Source organism: Phaethon aethereus, assembly GCF_964289735.1.
Source record: "Phaethon aethereus genome assembly, chromosome: 11".
Classification (NCBI taxonomy): domain Eukaryota; kingdom Metazoa; phylum Chordata; class Aves; order Phaethontiformes; family Phaethontidae; genus Phaethon; species Phaethon aethereus.
In genome coordinates this window covers 8,705,619-8,724,448 of record NC_138587.1, presented here as the reverse complement: position 1 = coordinate 8,724,448, position 18,830 = coordinate 8,705,619, and the positions used below count along the sequence as shown (strand labels likewise).

General features: G+C 44.5%; 1 protein-coding gene across 1 annotated transcript; it reads right to left on the bottom strand.

Annotated features, from left to right (window-relative positions):
* Positions 1–8,962: 8,962 nt before the first annotated feature.
* THOC7 (THO complex subunit 7) lies at positions 8,963–17,509 on the bottom strand (the record flags this gene model as incomplete). The annotated part of the gene is made up of 8 exons (XM_082004578.1): positions 8,963–9,030; positions 10,242–10,311; positions 10,434–10,500; positions 14,042–14,099; positions 15,552–15,638; positions 15,901–16,028; positions 16,860–16,977; positions 17,491–17,509. 8 exons carry the CDS (start codon positions 17,507–17,509, stop codon positions 8,963–8,965), a joined length of 615 nt encoding a protein of 204 aa, XP_081860704.1.
* Between the last annotated feature and the right edge of the window lie 1,321 nt (positions 17,510–18,830).

The window sequence follows — 18,830 nt, the reverse complement described above, 5'->3', positions numbered from 1 at the left end:
GCATGCCAGGTCCCTTGCGTGCACATACTCTGCTATGGAGCCCCAGGGACAGACACCTTGGAGACATTCAGTGTCTTTCTGGCTTAAGCACACCGTCCAAGGAGCTTTACAGCATGTTAGTGAACACACACAACCTGCTCCTGTTGCACTCACTGGGAATCGCTGCCGACATTAATGAGCAGGCGAAGGACCGGGTGCTGAACCCGACCTGCTGCAGCTGATATGGCTAATAGCAGGCACAGCAACAGGCAGGTAGCAATTTGGGGATAACACAATTGGGAATCTTTCTTGTCTCATTTACACTGATGTATCCATGTAATCAGTTCATTTTGGTCGGTTACTATTATTTCTTGGTGAAATTGCTGCTCTGTTCCGTGTGCCCGGTCTCGTCCCTCAGCACTCCCCTGAGAGATGAGTAATTGTAAAGCAAACAAGGGGAGGAAGTTTGACAATGGGTAATAACAGGACAATGTGAAATAGCAAGGTAGACAAACTTTCCAGTGCTTTCCCAAGTGTCAAGACAAATAATGTCAAGTATTTACTCCTCCACCGTGGCTCTGTGTGTGTACCACTGGCAGAGGCATGGGAGTGGAAGAAGCGGAGGAGGGTCTGGGCTGGCTCAATTGAGAAGCCATGGTAGAAGTGGGTGTGAGACTTTGAGCCATGGTTGGAAAAAATGGGAGCCCCTGAGTTGTGTGTGTTGATTTAATCAGTTTAAGTTTCCACTAGTGTTTTTGTACCATGTACCTGGCTGTCTGCAAGGTTTCCAGTTGCAGGGATGTGTATGTGTGCATATACATGCACATAGTGAGGCTAGAAGGTCTAGTCCTGGAGAATGGGAATAAGGCAGGGACAATCAGCTCAGTTAATTTTCTTTGCTTTTCCTTTCTTTTTTGCTGCTTTTTTCTTATTTCAGCTCTTCTAAGAAAATAAATCCACTGGCTTGCATCTCCTACACAGTCACTCCCTGCAGGCAATGCAGTGGTTTAATGCTACAGCCTGTCTTTGAGCGCTCTGTCCTGAGGTTTTGTTGTATTTTAGCTGTTTCTCCCTATGGGACTGTGTCCCACAGTTGCTTTTCACCCTCAGCCAGGCTTGGTTTGCAGCTGGCTGCATGCAGGTTACAAGATTTTGAAGTCCTCTGCTTGCTACTTGCATTAGCAGGAGAAAGTAAATATTCCCACTGCTCTTTAGCAATTCTCATCCTCAGGCGCTGTTAATGGCATAAACCATCAATCAGTTGGCAGTGGGAACTGGTACACTTGAAAAACCCATGAGATCGGATTAAAAAGCATCCACAAGCCAAGTAAACTGTGGCGAAGCCCCAGCCTGTGGGAGCAGGGAGCGGGCAGCTCCGGGCAGGCCCCGCTGCTGTGCCAGGCGAGCAGTGTCCCCGCGGTCCCCCGCTGCGTCGCCGAGGCTGGGCTTGCACAGCACAGCCTTTCCGCTGCTCTCTGCGGGAATGCTGTGCTGCCAGACGACCCTTTTGCTTTCCTTAGGATTTTGCCCTCGAACCACGCTATGATGTTTTTGTTCTCACTTGACTTTTTTTTTTTTTTTGAGTGGTTTTGCAACCTCCTTGCGTCGTTTTCAGCACAGCCTCTTACCCAGATCACAGGACCAGCGTTGTTTCCTTAAGATTTTGCCACCACTGTCCCAAAGAGAAGTGCTTGTTGTGCTAGCTGCAGGCTGCTGTCTAGCAAATCAGCATCATGTGAGAGGCCTGAAAAACAGGTGAACTGGATTTTTTTTATTACATATTACATTATTTGGTGCAGCATGGTATAGGCATACCAGGGTCAGGTGACATGCTTGTGGGATTGAGGTCTGGGTTTAGTACTATGAAGCTTAGGGAATGTCTCTATCTGCATCTTGAGAGATGCTGCAGTGGAACACAAATCCCCGTTTTACATCTCTTTACATTCAGGAAATATGCTGCTATTTACTGTATTGGAGCAAGGAGATTACATGAGGGTTTTTCTTCATGTGCCTTGAGATCCTTTGTCATTGCTTGGTGTACTTAGTGCAGCAGCTGGCAGGTTTGATGGGTTAGGCAGTAAGGAGGAGAAAGGGAGAGAATTTAAGCAGAAGTTAAATACGGATATAATCTGTCTATTCAAAGTGGGATTTTCTGCCTCTTACAGCATCCTCCCAAATGAGTAGTACTGAAACATCAAACCCAAACACACCCAAAATACACCAGAGCTCTGCTCCCCCAGCTCTTCAGCACAGCCTTTATGGCCAGGCAGGTCCTGAAGAGTGCGGCCCATGTGGCCAGCCCGGCCCCCTGGCCCCCCCACTGCCACCTTCTGCCCCACATACACAAGCAAATGGACCCACAGGCCAATATTGCCAGAGCCCACTCAATGCACGGGAAGAAATCTTCCCTTGGCTTTGGTGGATTTTACAGGGCCAGGAAAGGTTGGTCCTGGGAATTTTGTTCTCTCCCTCAATGTGCCAAAGAGTGCTGGGAAGAACTTGCTTTTATGTATGAGAAACTGAGTGAATATGTGTCCCTGACAGGATGAGTCCTGAGATGCAGAAGTTGTCTCATTCTTTCAGTGAATCACACTGCTGTTACATAGCAGCAAATAGTTTTGATCCTCACAGTTCATTTGACCAAGGCCCAGGTCTCCCAGGGAAGGTTTCTGTCATCAGGACCAACAGTTTGCCTTCAATCACTTCTCAGGTCACCTCAATAAAATGTCAGGCTGGTATTTCAGAAGGCCAGAGATCTCACACAGCTCTACAAGCTTTGAAAAGCAACCAGCACCTATTGGCCACCCCAGGGAAAAGCTCCAGCATAACCTGTCTCCTGACACCGGGGCATTCATGGGTGTGTAGGTGGGTAGTGGATGCTCCCGCTGCAGTTTCGCATCTTTCTGGGTACGGGGGACACTAATGACGAAGATGGCAGGGGTGGTGGCACCAGTGCTCCACGGCCCTTCCTGTCTCCAGCAGTCACAATAACAGAGCGAAGCAGAATTGATCCGAAAGCTTTCTGTGAGTTCATGCAGAATGAGTCAAGAGATGCCAGTGCTAACAGGCACTAAGAAAGAAATCAAGACATTATTTTTTTCCCTCAGGTTTCCTGTCAAATAAGTTAAAACATCTCCACCTTTGAATTTCCACCAAGTTGTAAAAGTTTTCTGAATATATCTGGGAGAAGCTGCTCTGGACAGTGGTGGTTGTTTCCATGTGTTGTGTCTAACTAAACCTGTCTCTTGTGCTTGGTAAGCAACCAGAGGCTTTTGGTTTCAGCTTTGAAGCTTAGTGTCCTTTGGGAGTTTTTTCAGCAACAATACAATGCTTTAGGGAAAATATTTTGTTGGGAATAGGACTGATGCATGAGGGTTTTGGTGCAGCAAGTTCTATGTAAAGATGAATTTCACTGAGGTTCATGTAAGAAGATTTAAGTGTAGTAATACTTTATGTAAGAGTCACTGGAAAGGTGGCTGCAGACAACTTGCCCTGTCAACTCAAAAATTATACGTTGTTTTTTGTTCTAAAAGGGCTACTAGTGGGGCCTATTTGTTACACGCAGTACACTGTTATTTCCAGCATGTACTTATGATGAAACGGTTTTTCGTTGAGAAGAGCCTCCTTGGAGATAAACCATCATTTTAAATTCTGTCAGTGGTGACTTTTTCATTGCATGCAAACCGGCAAAGCATAAAAAAGGTTGTTTAGGCGGTTTGGTTGTTATTTTTCCTTAACGTGAGAGCCGTTTTAAAATGCGTGTCTCTGGGCTGTGGCCTATTTTAGGAATTCTCACGCAGTGTAACACTTTCTGCAAACTTCTGCGAACTTTCTCGCTGCGATGCTGCAAGTTTCGAGCATCTTGGTATTGAATGATCCCGAAACGCTCTTGCCTTGGCCTCGGGCTGCCAGGCCGGGGGTGCAGGAGGGCCTCGCGTACCGCAGGGTGCTTGAGCCCTGCTGCAGGCACTGTCAGGCCGTGCTCTTCCTGCCCCTGCGTGGGAGAGGCAGCGTGGAGGGTTTGGTATCGCTCTGCTCTTTAACATCAGTAGGAAGATAAGTATCGGTCACCGTCTGCTTGTGTCACGTCCCGGGGCGTTACGAAGAGCAAAGGTTTCAGCATTGCGCCTTTCGTTCCTCGGCAGCGTTTTACGTATTTGGGCGTTTTAGGAGAGAGGCTTTGAGAATCGGGGTAGTTCAGGTCAGACACTGAAAACCAGTCACGGGGAACGCGGAGAAAACCCTCCGCGCACGGAAAATAAAACCTAAGGGAAGGGCTGTGCTTTCAAAAGGACGTGCAAGGCCGGGAAGCGATGAAAATACAGATATTGAGGACCGAAACACCCGCCCCCGCGCTCCCGTTGCGGGGAGGCAGGGCCCGGGGCCGGGCCCGGGCCCGGCGGCGGCGAGCGGCGGCCAGGCCGGCCTCTGCTGCCCCCTGCCGCCCGCGCCCCGCCACCGCCCCCGGCCGCGGGCACCCCCCGCACACCGGCCCCCCGGGAGCCGGACCCGGCCCCAGCGCGCGGCTCCGCGCTGGCGTCTTCCGAAGCCTGCCGCTGGGTCCCCGCTCCGCGGGCGGGGGAGCTCCGTGCCTGGGATGGCGGGGAGAGAGAGAGCCGTGTTAAACAAGCGGCAGCGTCGTGTTGTGCTGGTAAAAATCAGGAAATTCGGAGTTAGTTTTGCGCCAGCGGGGTAGAACGCAAATACTCCCTAACTCGTCCTGCCCCTGCCACGCCTCAGCTGGCGCTTGTCTGTGCAGCGATGGATCATTTCGGGGCGAGTTTCGGAGCTGCCGTAAGGCCAGGGGCCTAGTCCCGGGTGGTGTAAGCCGGCACGCTGCCTCGCTGGAGCTCCAGCCTGCCCGGCTGCTGCCAGCTGCTGTAGTTTGTGTAGCCCAAATGCGTGGCCCCACACTGAAGCCTCATGAAACACAGAGGTAACAAATGGAGAAAAGGGAGTTAGCTTCCGAGTTCCTTCCTCGTGAGCTCCTTCATTAATACCAGCTCCTGCCCTTCAGCCAGCAACAGCAGCAGCCACTGCCCAACCCGACCAGCACTCTGCTTCTAGCGAGGACAGGCCGAGAGCTCCTCTTTCCACGAAACAAGCCCTCTGACATAAGGCCCCTCATCCGTCCCTTCAGGACGCTGCTAACCTGGATAAAGACCACGTCATACTGTGTCCCTGGCTTCAGGATTACTCTTGAATATCTGGGAAACTCCTCGGACGTGAGGATGCCGAGTCCTGTCAGCGGGGATGCACTGGCATCCCATTCCCCATGCGCCTTGGGCACGTAACTGAGCAGCCTCGTGCGGCGATGCTGTGCCAGCTCCTGAGGGCTTCTTGCCCGCTGCTAGCAGGCAGGTGAATCATGTCAGGCCAGGGTGAACATCAGGCTGTCCGCTGGCAGGCTGCGGTGCATGCCCGGCTCAGGACGCTCTGCTCCAGGCCTGCCTTTGCCTCCCAGCTGTTGTGGTGCTGCTCAGTATGTGGGGGCAGAACAGCCTTCTTGTTCTGCCTTTACACAGTGCCTAGCAACGTGGTGGCCCTGGGTGATGAGCGGTGCTTCTAGGGACTTGCTGCAACACAGATGATAACGTTTATTAAAATAGACTTGGGAAATGAAGGCTGAGGTAACCCAGGAATGCATTTGATGATCGGGATGAAGTGTGAAAGGCTGAGCGCTTCTCTATTGCTAACTTGCTTTCCCTGGGGTCTGCTGTGTGCATGTATTTCAAGTGGTCCATACACTAGTATAGTATTTCCCTAATGCACATATTCTAGAAAATAAAAATCACACAGGTTCCCAGACCAAAACTAACAGTACTTGCTTGTATTTCTGAATTTTTCTCCCCCCCCTTTTTTTTAATTCACAAAAAAAGGAGATCCCTTCTGAGACCTGAGGAAGAAAATAGGGGAAAGGATGGTATGACAGCTGGAAAACGTACAGTATCAGTATCTAAAATAATTAATAATTTCTATCTCATAAATCTTTGGGATATATTTTTTGCAATTTTCTTTGCTGGCAGCGTCTGTCTTCAAATTACCATGGTTTCAGAGATATCCATCACTTGGCAGTGTGTCACCATGACCCTCTTTCTCCTCCTTACTCCATCCCTCCATGGAGCTTACTAAATCTCTCTTAAAAAATTCTGCCAAAGCTACCAATTTTGTCCAACGTTCCACTCTCCCTCCACCGCTCTCTTGTTTGGAGAGGACAGAAAAACAAGTCCTGGCATAGAAAATGTCAGCTTATCACTTCAGCATCTCTCTTTCTGGCACTGGCATTAAGATGGAGCACTTAGGCATATAATGATTTTTCAGCTCAGATACAGACAAGGTAAATCCCAAGAACAGGAAAGATTTCTTATTTAAATAGTGTGGTTGTTGAGATCTTCAGTTTATACATGTACAGATTTTTATATGTGTACATTTAGAGTCAATGCAGATAAGCAGCATCATAGCAGGAGAGCTTTCCAGGCAGGGATGAAACAGTGACTATCACCTGTGCCTTGGGAATAAGACGCAAAGAAAACTTCATCAGAAGAATAAAGGAGATGCAGGTATCTATTTTCAACATATGCATAGCAGATTCAAACCTGGAACTTCAGCTTAACAACAGAGCAGGTTAAATATTGCCTGGTATTACAATTTCATTTGGTTTTCTTTCTCTTTTGGTAAAGATCTAATGTTCAAGAGGTTAGAGGTATAAATACTGAAAAAAAATTGGTGCAAAGATTTTGGATGTCCCACTGAGGCTGCACTTGCGATGAACTGATGTCACTTTTTTTTCATTGCTCTCCACGGCAGTAGGGTGACATCACCCTCTTGCTGCCACATTGCGCTAGGGCGACTTGATTTTCCAGAGCAGTAATTGCTTTTCAAGATTGCATCACTAATTCAAACTAGAATATGCTCCGTCCTTAGCCGTACGTTTCGCTTCTCTTCCGTACGACTTTTGTTTCTGTGTATGTATTCCTTACCAGATGGACAGACTCACGCACTGGCATGTTTCTGGTCAGGTTCTATACAGAGCAGCACAAGTTCTGAGATAAGATACTTGAGTGATCCAAGTAAAATTCTAAACTACTGGGTAAAACAAAGAATAGAAAAATTTGAGGTTTTCATGACAACATTGTTACAGAGACTGTTTTTAGCTGGCAAATGTCATCCGCCGCTGCACCAAAATATAATCTAGGTAGCTCATGGAGGGCCTTTCAACGAGGAAAAATATTAATATGCTTTAAAAGTGTCTTGAGACTTTTATGACCTTTATAATTCATGAAAGTGACTCCTCCCTGATTTGGCAACAATTCAGTTATCACTGCTTTACAAAATATTTTACTATTCACTGTTGTTAGGAGGGGAAAAGACGCAGAACAGTAAATACTTTTTGTCAGTGTATTTTTCATATTAAATCCCTTTTGTTTGCTTACCTCCCTCCAGTCTGCAAAATTTGTAGTGCACAAGAAGCACTGCATGTCTACACAGGCTTTATCAGGCAAACCTGAGCTTCCCCTGCATTCTGAGATGACCAGCTGTGAACTAGAAGACTTTTGACAGCTTATTAGTCCGGGGCTGCACTTGTATGACTTCTTGTTCAGCTGGCTTGCCTTTAGCAAACTTGGAACGCGAACAAAACAAGCTCAGATATGTCTGTTCAGCCCAACGCACTCAGATCCACAGCCACTGAGAGTGGGAATAAATGGCATTTGGACTATAAAAGTCCAAAGTCACAATCCTGGAAATCCCCCCAGCTGTCACCTAGTTTGAGAAGGAGGCTCTACTCTGTGTAGCATCGTTATTTTACTTCAACCACATTTACTTGACTCTGAGCAAGATCCAAAGCACGTTCCTTTACCCGAACCACTGGAAGGCTTGATTTAACAGCTGTTTTTAGAGCATGGCTAACAGGTAGTGAGTGACATGACATACTACTGCCCCTTGTTCCTTCCTCCCTGCCTTACAAAAGCTTAGAACATACTCAGTTCTCTTCTCTGGTTGGGAAGGTTGAAACCTGTATTTCCTACCTCCCAACAAACTGCTCGGGCTGCTGGATGATCAAGGTGGATAGATTCCACCCTCCCTATTAATATTAAAAGTTATATGAGATTCTTTAACATTATGATTGTCGCTCTACTGCTTTGGTTTGTCATCATGAGAAAGGAAGGGTTCCACCATCTGTTTCAGGAGCTATGTTGTATTTCATAATAGTCAATTGACAGATAAAATCCAGAAGCAGATTATCAACGGTATCAGGATTAAATTTCTGGTTCTACAAGAACAAAGCTTTTAAACTGCAGTTTTAAGCATGTGACTTTTGATGTAGTTGCACAGAACACAGCATAGTGAGGCTCAGATCACTGCAGTTCTTAACATCACCTTAAGGAAAAAAAATAAAGCTAGTACAGTATGATTTTTGTTGTTCCACACCCCCTGACAAGCATTAATTCTATAGAAGTAATATGTTTTATACGAAACTAGCAAATTCCACTCTATTCACAGGTAAGTTCTAAACAGCAGCTACTTCGGAAAATTAAGACCTACTTAGTTCAGTTTTAGGTCCCATCTGGCCCAGTGTATGGAAGCTGGGACTCATGCAAAGATGTAGTGCCCTCAGTCCTGTGTCAAGTAAGAAAAGGAGCCCTTACGCCTTGAGGCTCAATGCCAACTAAAAACAGGAAACACTTTGTTAACACCTTTTATTGACAATGTTTTGCAAGTTCACAAGTACTGTGCAGAAGCTTCATCCTTTGTAAAATAAAATATATTTGTCACAAATTACAAAGTTTGTGGATTAATGCAAAGTGCCTGTCTGCACAGATCTGTAACTGTTTTCCCCTGAAGCATTAGCAAAACAAGTATTTTTGTATAAAAATTCACAGAAGCAGTAGAAAACTTATTTTTCATCTCTCCCTTTCTTACTGTTGGTTTCAACACAAAGTTTGGACATTGTTCAACAGTACAGTCAGTCTTCATATTACATCTACTGTTTAGTCTCTGTTTCCATCTGAGTTTCTTGAGATTCTTCAGCTTCTGAAAGTTTTTCATCATCTAAAATTCAGTATTACCATTAGTCAAACATGTTTGGTTATATTTACAGACTATATTGCACAGCTGTGTCCCACTTAAATATTTTTACGTTGATTGCCTTAAATGTGTAGTTTAGTATCTCATTATACAAAATGCTATGTTAAAAAAAAAAATCCTTCAATTTTTTTAAGGCTGTTATCTGTAACAGCTATTACAGGAAACATGGGGTAAATCCTATAGTATCAATTCAAGCAAACAGTACTGGATTGCTTCAAGTTACATGCCTTCTCTTTGCCTATTAATGGTTTATTTCAAACCGAAGCTGTGCCTTCCACCAAAACATTACTTCCTTTACAAAATTTTAGATGCTAAAAGGTAATCTATACATTCATGTGAAAATGTCTTTTAGAGACTAATACTTAAGCAAGTGTTAGTAACACATAATAACAATAACCTTCTGCTAAAGTGCACTTAGGATTAACAGTTTATTCTGCTTAAGAAGATCTAGATGGCCTTAGAGAAGGAAAGTCTGCTCTTATAGCCATCTACGTATGTTAAAGGGGTCATGCTCAAAGCCTATACCAATTATTCCATCTTGGAAAGACACAGCAAAAATCCAGTAGATAACATTGAAAACAAATTATCCATATTAGAGCATGACAAATAAGCACTTATTTGAAAATATGTTTTTGAATGACAAAAGATGAGTATGACTAAATTCCTGAATGTAGCTCTTGTCTATGACAGTTTTAGTCCCTGCTCTATTACAGACTCAGTGTCTGAGTAGGTAAGTCATTTAGCTTTCCTGTATTCCAGTTTCTTTTTAGAAAAGCCTCAGACGATACCATGATGGCAGTGACATGTTCAAAACTACTGAAACAGGAATTATAAGTTTGGAAACTATGCACAAGAATACTTTGCTGTAAGAAATGCTTTTTCTGTTTAATAAAGACAACCTCAAATTGCTATTCTCCATCCCCACATTTTAAAGAAGTCTGTTGTCTACAGATTAATCTGAAGCTAGTCAGGAAATGACATGGTAGCTAGCCTGTAGAAGGAAAAAATTCTGAGCAGTCTCAGGCTCTGGACTACCACTGGGAAAAAAAATGCTGTCAATGCAAGAGGTCACCAACCTCAATTGCACGTAGCTAGACCACTGCTGGAAGCTGTGATTCCTTTGGATCCACTGAAACACAGCCCAGTTATATGTATTACCCACGAACACCACTTACTTTCCAGGGTTTGTTGAAGCTCATGGATGGTGCTCAGCAGAACGTGAAACTGCTTTCTTCTCAGCTCCAACTGGAACGATGAAATATATATATTTTAGGAAACAAAGAGCACATACAGCCAAACAACCTACAACAGATTCTCCATTAATTATGTTCCTAATAATTATATAACAATCTCTATGAAAAACCTACCTTATCTTCAACATTTTCTTTAATATGAGAAAGATGTTGAAGTTCTTTTCCCAAAGCTTCCAGCTGCCTGAAAAGAAATTGTCACAGTATTTTTAAAAAGTTCTGTAAAATTCTTGAAAAATAGATTTTAACTAAGTGGAGGAAAAAGAACCATTAAATAAACAGCAAAGGTAAACAAGCATAACAAATGAAATTATATTAGAGGTATGGCCACTTCACATAAATGTTTAACTACTGTCATAAACTTGTAGTTTCAGGACTTTTACAGAAAAAAAGGACCCCAAGCTGGAATACAGTTGTACATTGGGCATTTGACTCTAACAATTCAGTCCTGCCACAAACATGTTATTTACTTGATGATAAAATGAAAGTTAAAGAAGTGGGTTACATTAAACACTCCTAGCATTTTCATAGGCCTCACTACTTCACTGACTTCTTTATGTTGACATGAGTAGATTAAATAAAAACATAGCATCAGCAGGGAGAATATGTTTGATAAACTTACACACCTTACAAACAAACACAATTCCCAGAAAAAACGACTGACAAAACACAGTCAAGTATCTTATCTCTGACAAAGGCCTGACCAGACAGAGTAGTGGATAACATGTAGACTTTACATATGTAAAGGCATATGTAGAATAATCCACATTTTTGATGAAACTACATGATACAGCTTATGCCTCAGCACACAGAATTTAACACTGCGATCCATGTAAATACTCATTTCCTTCTCAAATGCCAGTTTTTATTTTAATTGATTGCCTCTGACATTAACAGATGAAGTAATTGTCCAACACCAATGTAATCTTCATTGTTATTCATACATCATCTTTCAACGCCTCTTTGGGATCTTTCTGCAAACTTTGATTGTTTTCTGTTCTCACTTGGACTCACCATGGACCACCACCATCCTTTTTGAGGTAGGGCAAAGAGCAACAGGTACCATAATGTACGCTAGCTTTCAAATGAGGATGGAGCATCAACTCTTAAACTCAAACCTCCAGTTTGGCTCTTCTACTTTTCCTCTAATTCCTACCATAATTTATGCTCCATGTAATAAGAACAATCTGTTTCTTTAAAGGTGAAGTGGATTGAGGCTGACCATCCCTGATCAATTAGGAGGCAGAGCCATACAGGGGTCAGCAAGGGAATAAAAGGTGTTTTTCTGAAGCACTGACAGCTGCTGCAACTAGTCTAGGCAGGGAACCACAAACAGGCCCAAGTAACTCACAATGACTGGGAAGGAGGTCTGTTTTAGTGCTACCTGAGGGTGTTGTCTTTTTTTTTTAAGCCAGGATGCTTGGTACCTTGAAGGGAATGCCTGGAAGAGGGCTAGGTGTGACATTATCCTTTCCTGTAATGGAAACAGGCTAACAGCTTATAGGCCTATACAATCATTTCACTAGTATTTGGTTTCTAGTTTCTGAAAGACTTCTATTTGGCCAAATCTGGCTGTTTATACTGTGCTGTCGGGTATAAGCAGACTATGAGAAGACGTGCAATTTTATTCTTGTAACATCCAAGCTACACCTGGAATTTTACTACTTTTACTTTCTGCTCCAGGGAATCTTTGCCTAGCCTTCTCATTTTTGTGTCTCCTTTTCTAAGTCACAGTGTCATTTCTTGGTCCTCTTAACACCTCTTCTGATACTGCATCTAATTAGACTGTGGGCACTTCCATTTAGTAGTTCAGCTCCTGTCACTTCCTGAATTGGCTCCTGTGCGTTACTTCTGACTAAGCTGATAACAGCTTCTCTTCTTTTGTGCTGTGTGACTAGTTGTTCCAAGAAACAGTCCCTTAAAAGCATAAAGGAAGTATTTTTCTAAACTTTGTCCTATTGTGCCGTACGACCTGCAAAAGCTATAAATGTAACTCTAGCAATAAACCATGACATTTCTCTTCACAGTAAGTTTTCTCAAGTGTTTTTAGTGATTAGGAATTCCATGAAAAGCATGACATTGTTAGTGAGCCTTCCTCTCTTCTGATTTAAGGATGGTCCTTCCTGGTTCATAGCATGATTTTCTGATACTTTCCACAGACTGGAGAGAAAGGAAGCCTTGTAATTAAAACATTGGATGAAAACTTCCCTCTAGTTCCTACATTTAAAGTCTATTTACTCGGAGAGGTCAATTAAAGCTAAACTACGTATGAACCAAGCCCCCTTTAAAAATGTTCCATTCTGTTACTATGTCTTATTTCCCTATCTCTAAAATGAAGGATCATACCCTGCTATAGTTCAAGTCTGTGTCTTTGACTACAGATAAGGAAGAGTAAGGACAAAAGAACACCCTGGTATTTCAAACTGTAATATACTCTTCTAAAGAGATAATGAAATTAAGTTTAAGAAAAGACAAAATGCCAAATTTACTAGCTGTAACTTACCACCATTTTTAGCTTTGCTGAAGAAACTTTTATGTTTGGATATGTTAATCAAAATCAGACCAACCCCTCCAAACCTAAACAACCTGGCATCCTCTGAGAAAAAAGTATTATCATTTAGTTTTTTCCATTCTTAATCAATTGACTTGTCTGAAAAACTTCACTTTTGATAATTCTTTATTATAAAGCCTCACTTGATAAACGGCACATGCTGACTAATGAACTAAGTAGTCAAGCCTCATGAGAATTGCCTGTAATAATCAAAGTTGTGGTAACGAAATCCAGGCACGGAAAAACAACATACAAGAAAGAAATGTGTGAAATATTCTCAGTGGTTTACAGCTATAAAAATCCTACTATTGGGGTAATAATATAATAAAAAACCCAAACCTTCCTTTTGCTATAAAAGGCCATGGAATGTGAAAAGATAAGACTCTCTCTGCAATTTCACTGAAAGTGGGCAACAGGATAGGTGCAAGCTGCGCTTAAATGAGAACAGTAACCCCATGCTACACCTTTAATCAGGTTAAGAAGAACAAACTCATAGATGCAATGAGTTCTGGAATGTTTCTGTGGCTTGATAAAGTTAAAAAGATTGTGTCCCCACAACTGCTCAACATGACCCAAAAAGCACAGATAAGTGATCCAAATCCAACAATGACACAAGCAATACTAGAAGTTACATGCAAGATGAGTTGGACAACAGGTAGGACTAACCTGCATGCCAGGGCAGGCTATATTGTGAATACACAACGTAATAATTTATAACCAGGCATGCAGGAACAACTACTACAAAGAAAACATAAAAAAACCCCTAAGAGCTTTCTCCTGCTTTCTCTCATTCCACCTTACTTGTGTGTTATATGTTTTGCATGACTAGTGAATCCCTTACTGGCACACTTTACAGCAGTCCCCCGCTATCTCTCTTTTCTGAGCAACTCAGCCCTGGTAAACTGACGTTAGACATGCACTTACATCTGAGTTTACTTATCCATCTTAACAATGGAAAAGTTTAAAATACAAAGCAATTAGCAATGCTTCTGAACCCATACAGACGGAGATGAATTAAAGAAATCGGGTAAGGGCACAACAAAACCCAAGTTTTTCCTGTGTCAAAAGAAATTATGTAAAAGTGAGGAAAGGTCAAATTGAAACCAAGAAAATGTCAAATCTGGTGACTTCTATCTTACTGGCTTACTGTAATTCAATGTAGTCTCATACTTACTTCAGTGTTTCATGTCTGTCTGGATGGTGTTGTATGACTTTGGCCAGTGCATCATATTCTGAAAGAAATTTAAATAGTTAGTCTAAATAATTCTGAAAGTATAGATTCAAGAACCAAAAATCAGGTACCATAGAAAGGATTCTTCCTCCCTGAAAAACTATTTTACCATTTTTTAAATTTGTACGTAACACCTTACATATATTAAAAAGTACCTGCAAATATCCATATATAAAAATGTATATAATTTATACCATGCTGTAACATTTCAAAGTAGACGATTACATTAGAAGAGATTTTAAATAAACTACAGATATGATTGTAGGTCATCTACTCACTCAAACTTACCCAGTGGTAGTGATTCGTAAAGGATGAGGCCAGAAAACATGACCTTTAGATAGCTCTGCATTGCTGCATACTTGGTCTTTTGTGTACGATTCATAAGCATTGGTTTTAGATACCATCTAATGTATATGTATAGAAAATGGTGCTGATAAGATGTTAGACATAAACATTTAACATTTTTAGAAAAAAAGTATGTAATACTGCATGAGAAACAACGGGATTTTTTAACTGTATTACACATTAAGAACAATATTATGGCTATAGAGGCAACTAACATAGCCATTTCCCAACAGTAAGATTGTACATATGCCAACTACCTCATTCACATGGAAAAATCTGTGCTGCAGGCTGGACAGAACATATCAAGAAGCAAATACTTCAGACCTATGTTTGTGAAGACGTAGGAACTCTACATTCCTACTAGTTAAGGCTCTCTTAACTTCCAGTTGAGTCTAAAATTATCCACTAAGTTGATCAAACGGTTGTATTTAAAACCTCTAATCTGTTATACTTTAAAACATTTTCTTTTTGTATTTCATTTATCAAGAAAAAACAAATTCTTGCTTCTCTTCCATTGTTAATCTTTTGATAAGACAGTATTACAGGGAAATGCTTTAAGTTTCAACAGAAATTATCAGTGCATACTTTTAAGGGTAGGGAAAAAATACACCTCTCGTAACAGCTATTCAGTAAGGACACATACAGAGTTGCTGGGTGTGTACCTGGCCCCACTGTCTCTGTGTATGCCAAGACATTACCTTCCCTTAAGAGCTGAAGGAATACACTTGCACGATCCTCAGTGCTGCGTGTCAGTCTATTCAACTCTTGCCTCTCTATTAATAATGTGCTTTAGTTCTCCTCAAGGCACCTGAATTATGATAGGATGTTTTTGGGTTTTCTCTGGCCTGAAAACATCTCTCTGAACTACTGTTTTATGTTTTCTTGATGTTGCAGGTCATTGAGTTCTACTGGTTCAGTCTTGCCTGCCACATCCACCAGAAATTTTCCATAGTGGGTGTCGAACCCACCAGACTAAATACAGTATTCACCATGCCAGCATATTCCCTTGCACATTCAAAAATTTGGAATCTATTTTCTGATACAATATATTTTAAAAGATAGCAAAATAATGAAATCAATCAGTGTAAAAACAGCTATTGCTCCTTACCCTGCCGATTTTTTCGAATCCTTTTTGCTTGCAGGATTTGTTTTTTGCATTCAGAAATCTTCTCATGTGCTGCAGTTATACTATTTTCTTAAAAAAAAAAAAAAAAAAAGAGATATACAGAGTTATACTGAAATCAAGCAATACATGTAAGCAAGCCATTCTGCTAAATGATAAAAAGATAAAGAGCTGTTTGTGACATGGTGGCCTGCTCGCTCCATCAGCTTCAAAACTACATGCACTTCAATAGGTTAAAAAAGCTTTTATTTGTATGTATTTTATACACTGGTAAAATGCTTACAGCATATTTATGAGTTAGAAACAGAAACCAGTAATGTTTTCTCATCTTTACCTATGTCCTTATAGATTTTTTCATAATTTTCCATTTCTCTCAGGTTCATATCATACACCAGAAGAGTTTTTCCCATTGAAAATTCACACTGTGATAAAGTACTCAGCATTCGTTGGTACTGGCTGTAACTGAAAACAGACAAGATATTTATTCCTAAGCAGCATAAAAATACACCCTACCTTTACAAAACAAAGCCTCAGGTAGGGTAAGGAACAGGTAAATAACAATTATTAAAGAAATCAAATATTTCAAAGATTGAGCATGTAATTTTTTAAAAGCGCAGTTAGAAACACTGCACCTAATAATTCTAGCATCATGCCCTTAAAGGTGCAAAAATGAGTATTAAAGCAACAGGCACATCGATCCAGGGCTTACAAACTTCCCAGCTAAGGCTGGCTCTGAGATTAGATTTTAACACTGCAGTGCTTCTCTGGACGCACAATCGCTATGTTGTGTCCTCCGTGAATTTATAGCTAGTACTGGTGCAGACCCCACAGTAGAACACCACATTATCACTCATCCCTCGCTACTTTAGCCTGTTTAAATAATAAAAAAAAAGAACCACAGCACCAGAAATACCAGCAATACTACCCTTCCCTAACAGAACAAATGCAGAACTGCCAACTAACTGCCAAATATTCGAGTCGTGATCCTGCTATAATAGCGGGACTCTGGGATGGATCAGGCAGCGGCAGGACAATCCTGAGGGCATTCCAGCGGTGCTGGCAGATTTCATGATACAGCCTTCAGTCATTTCTGACCCGTCTCTAGTCCTCATCTCCTACCACAGCGCTCAGCGTTTGTACTGGAAACACTGTCACAGAGCCATGCTGAAAAGCAGGTGTATACATTTTAACATGGATCTTTCCAAAATGGATCAAGCCCAGTTTTCCACTGAAACACGAGCTAGTCAGTTCCAAGCCCTAAAAAAACCCAACAAAAAAACAGAAAACAAATACCCTTCCTCTTGAGATCCGGAATTACACCACTTAATGAAACTCTTCACCAACAAATTGATCCGCCTGTCATCACCAGCACCATCGCCATCGATCAGAAGTCGCTTGCGGATAACTTCATCTGAGGAAAAACTCCCGTTTAACGCCTCACGTTATGGCAGCCGCATCCCCGAGCCGAGCGCGGGTTTCACCCCGGACCTCCAGGGAACGGTTCCCGGGGCTACACCGGGAGCCTCTGTTAAAGGGAGGGCGGCGGCGGGCCCCGGCCCGGAGCGTGGGGCTGAGGGACCCTGGGGCCGGGGAGGAGAGGCCTGGGGGCGGGGGACGCCAAAGGCCCGGGCGTGCCCCGGCATGAAGGGCCCGGGAGCGGGCTGCGGGGTCGGGGCCAGCATGGAGGCCCGTGTGCGGGGTGAGAGGCCGGGCGTTGGGCGCGGGGGAAGAGGCCTGGGGCCGGGGCGCGGGGAGCTCTCTCCCGGAGGCAGCCGGGGCCGCGCGGCGGGCAGCGCCGCAGCGGGCGGGAGGCGAGGCGGACCCGTCGCGGAGGGGAACCGAGCCAAGCCGAGCGGGCCGGGCAGGGGTCGGGGCGGCGGGCGCGGGGAGGGAGGGAGGAAGGAGGAAGGGAGGGAGGTCTCACCGTCGGTCACGGCCCCCATGGCGGCGAGTGCTGGAGCCGGCGGGGCGGCGGCAGCAGCGAGTGAGGTCAGCTTCCCACAATGCAGCCGGCGAGAGCGGCGGCCATGGAGGGGGAGGCGGCGGCAGCGGCTGGGGCCTGAGCCGGCTGGCGGCGGACGCGCGGCCCGGCGGCGGCTGCGGCGGGGAGGGCCGGCGGGCGAGGCCTGCGCCCCGCGTGGAACCGGCCCCCTGGCGAGGGGCGGCCCCGCCAGGTGAGGGGCCGACGGGGGAGGGAAGCGGCGGTCCCCGCGCCCGCAGCCAGGCTCCACCTCCCCGCCCCCGCGCCCCCGGCCCCGCCGCCCCCCGCCCGGGCCGCCCCGCCATGCCCCCGGCACATGCTCCCTCGCCCTCGACGCGCCGCGGCGGGGAGGCCGCTGGCCCGGGTGTGCCTCGGCCGCCCTCCCACCACACTCCTGCCTCGGAGCGTCCTCCCGGGGCCGTCGTCACCATCGTCCTTGGCTGCCCCATCCTCCCCTCACAGCGTGCCCGCACGGGCTCGGCCCTGCGAGGGTGGTGGCGACGGCGCAGGGGAGCAGGTGGACGGACCCACCATGATGCCTAGTGCTGCGGCGATGGTGCTGCAGGGGTGGTAGGACCCACCGCGGTGGCTGGCCGGTCCTGGTGGCTGGAGGGAGCGGGAGTGCTCGCCCCGTGGTGCCTGCTCCCTTGGCGAGGGTGTGGAGGACGTGCCCATGGCGCAGGCGTGAGGGACCTGGGCTGGCCTCCCCTGGGCCACCCTTGGACTCACCCCATTCGATGCTGGGAAGACGAGCAGCAGGACCCTGGGTGTGCAAAAAAACATTATTCTGATACATTTCCTGGGGAGTTTGTCTATCACAAGTGGATAGGAGCAAAAGTTGTTTCTTTCTCCCCTGAAAAACTAATCTGGCACTGGAAAAAAAGGCTACAGGTGTCTGGAAAAAAGAGATATTGAGGTGTTACCAATACCAAGTGTTGAGTTGTAGGCTTTTGGTCCACAGACTCTGACACTTGGGCAGTGCCAAAGCTGGCAACGTTACTGTAGTACATGTACATGAGATGTATGTCCAGAGCCTGACACCCTCTTATTTGCTCTTCATTTTGGTTTGGACACTTGAGTTGCTCAGTGCTTTGTGTCGACAATTTTAGGGTCAGGGAGAAAATCAAGGCAAGAAAAGCATAAAGTGGATTCGTGCTATAATCTGTGTTTTCCTGGTTTTAGAGTTGTGAGTGATTACGAGGCACTGCTTTGTTCTGGATAGTGGCATTTAACAGCTATTTACAGATTTGTAGATTGTTTCACGCCAGTACTTTGTCTTCAGC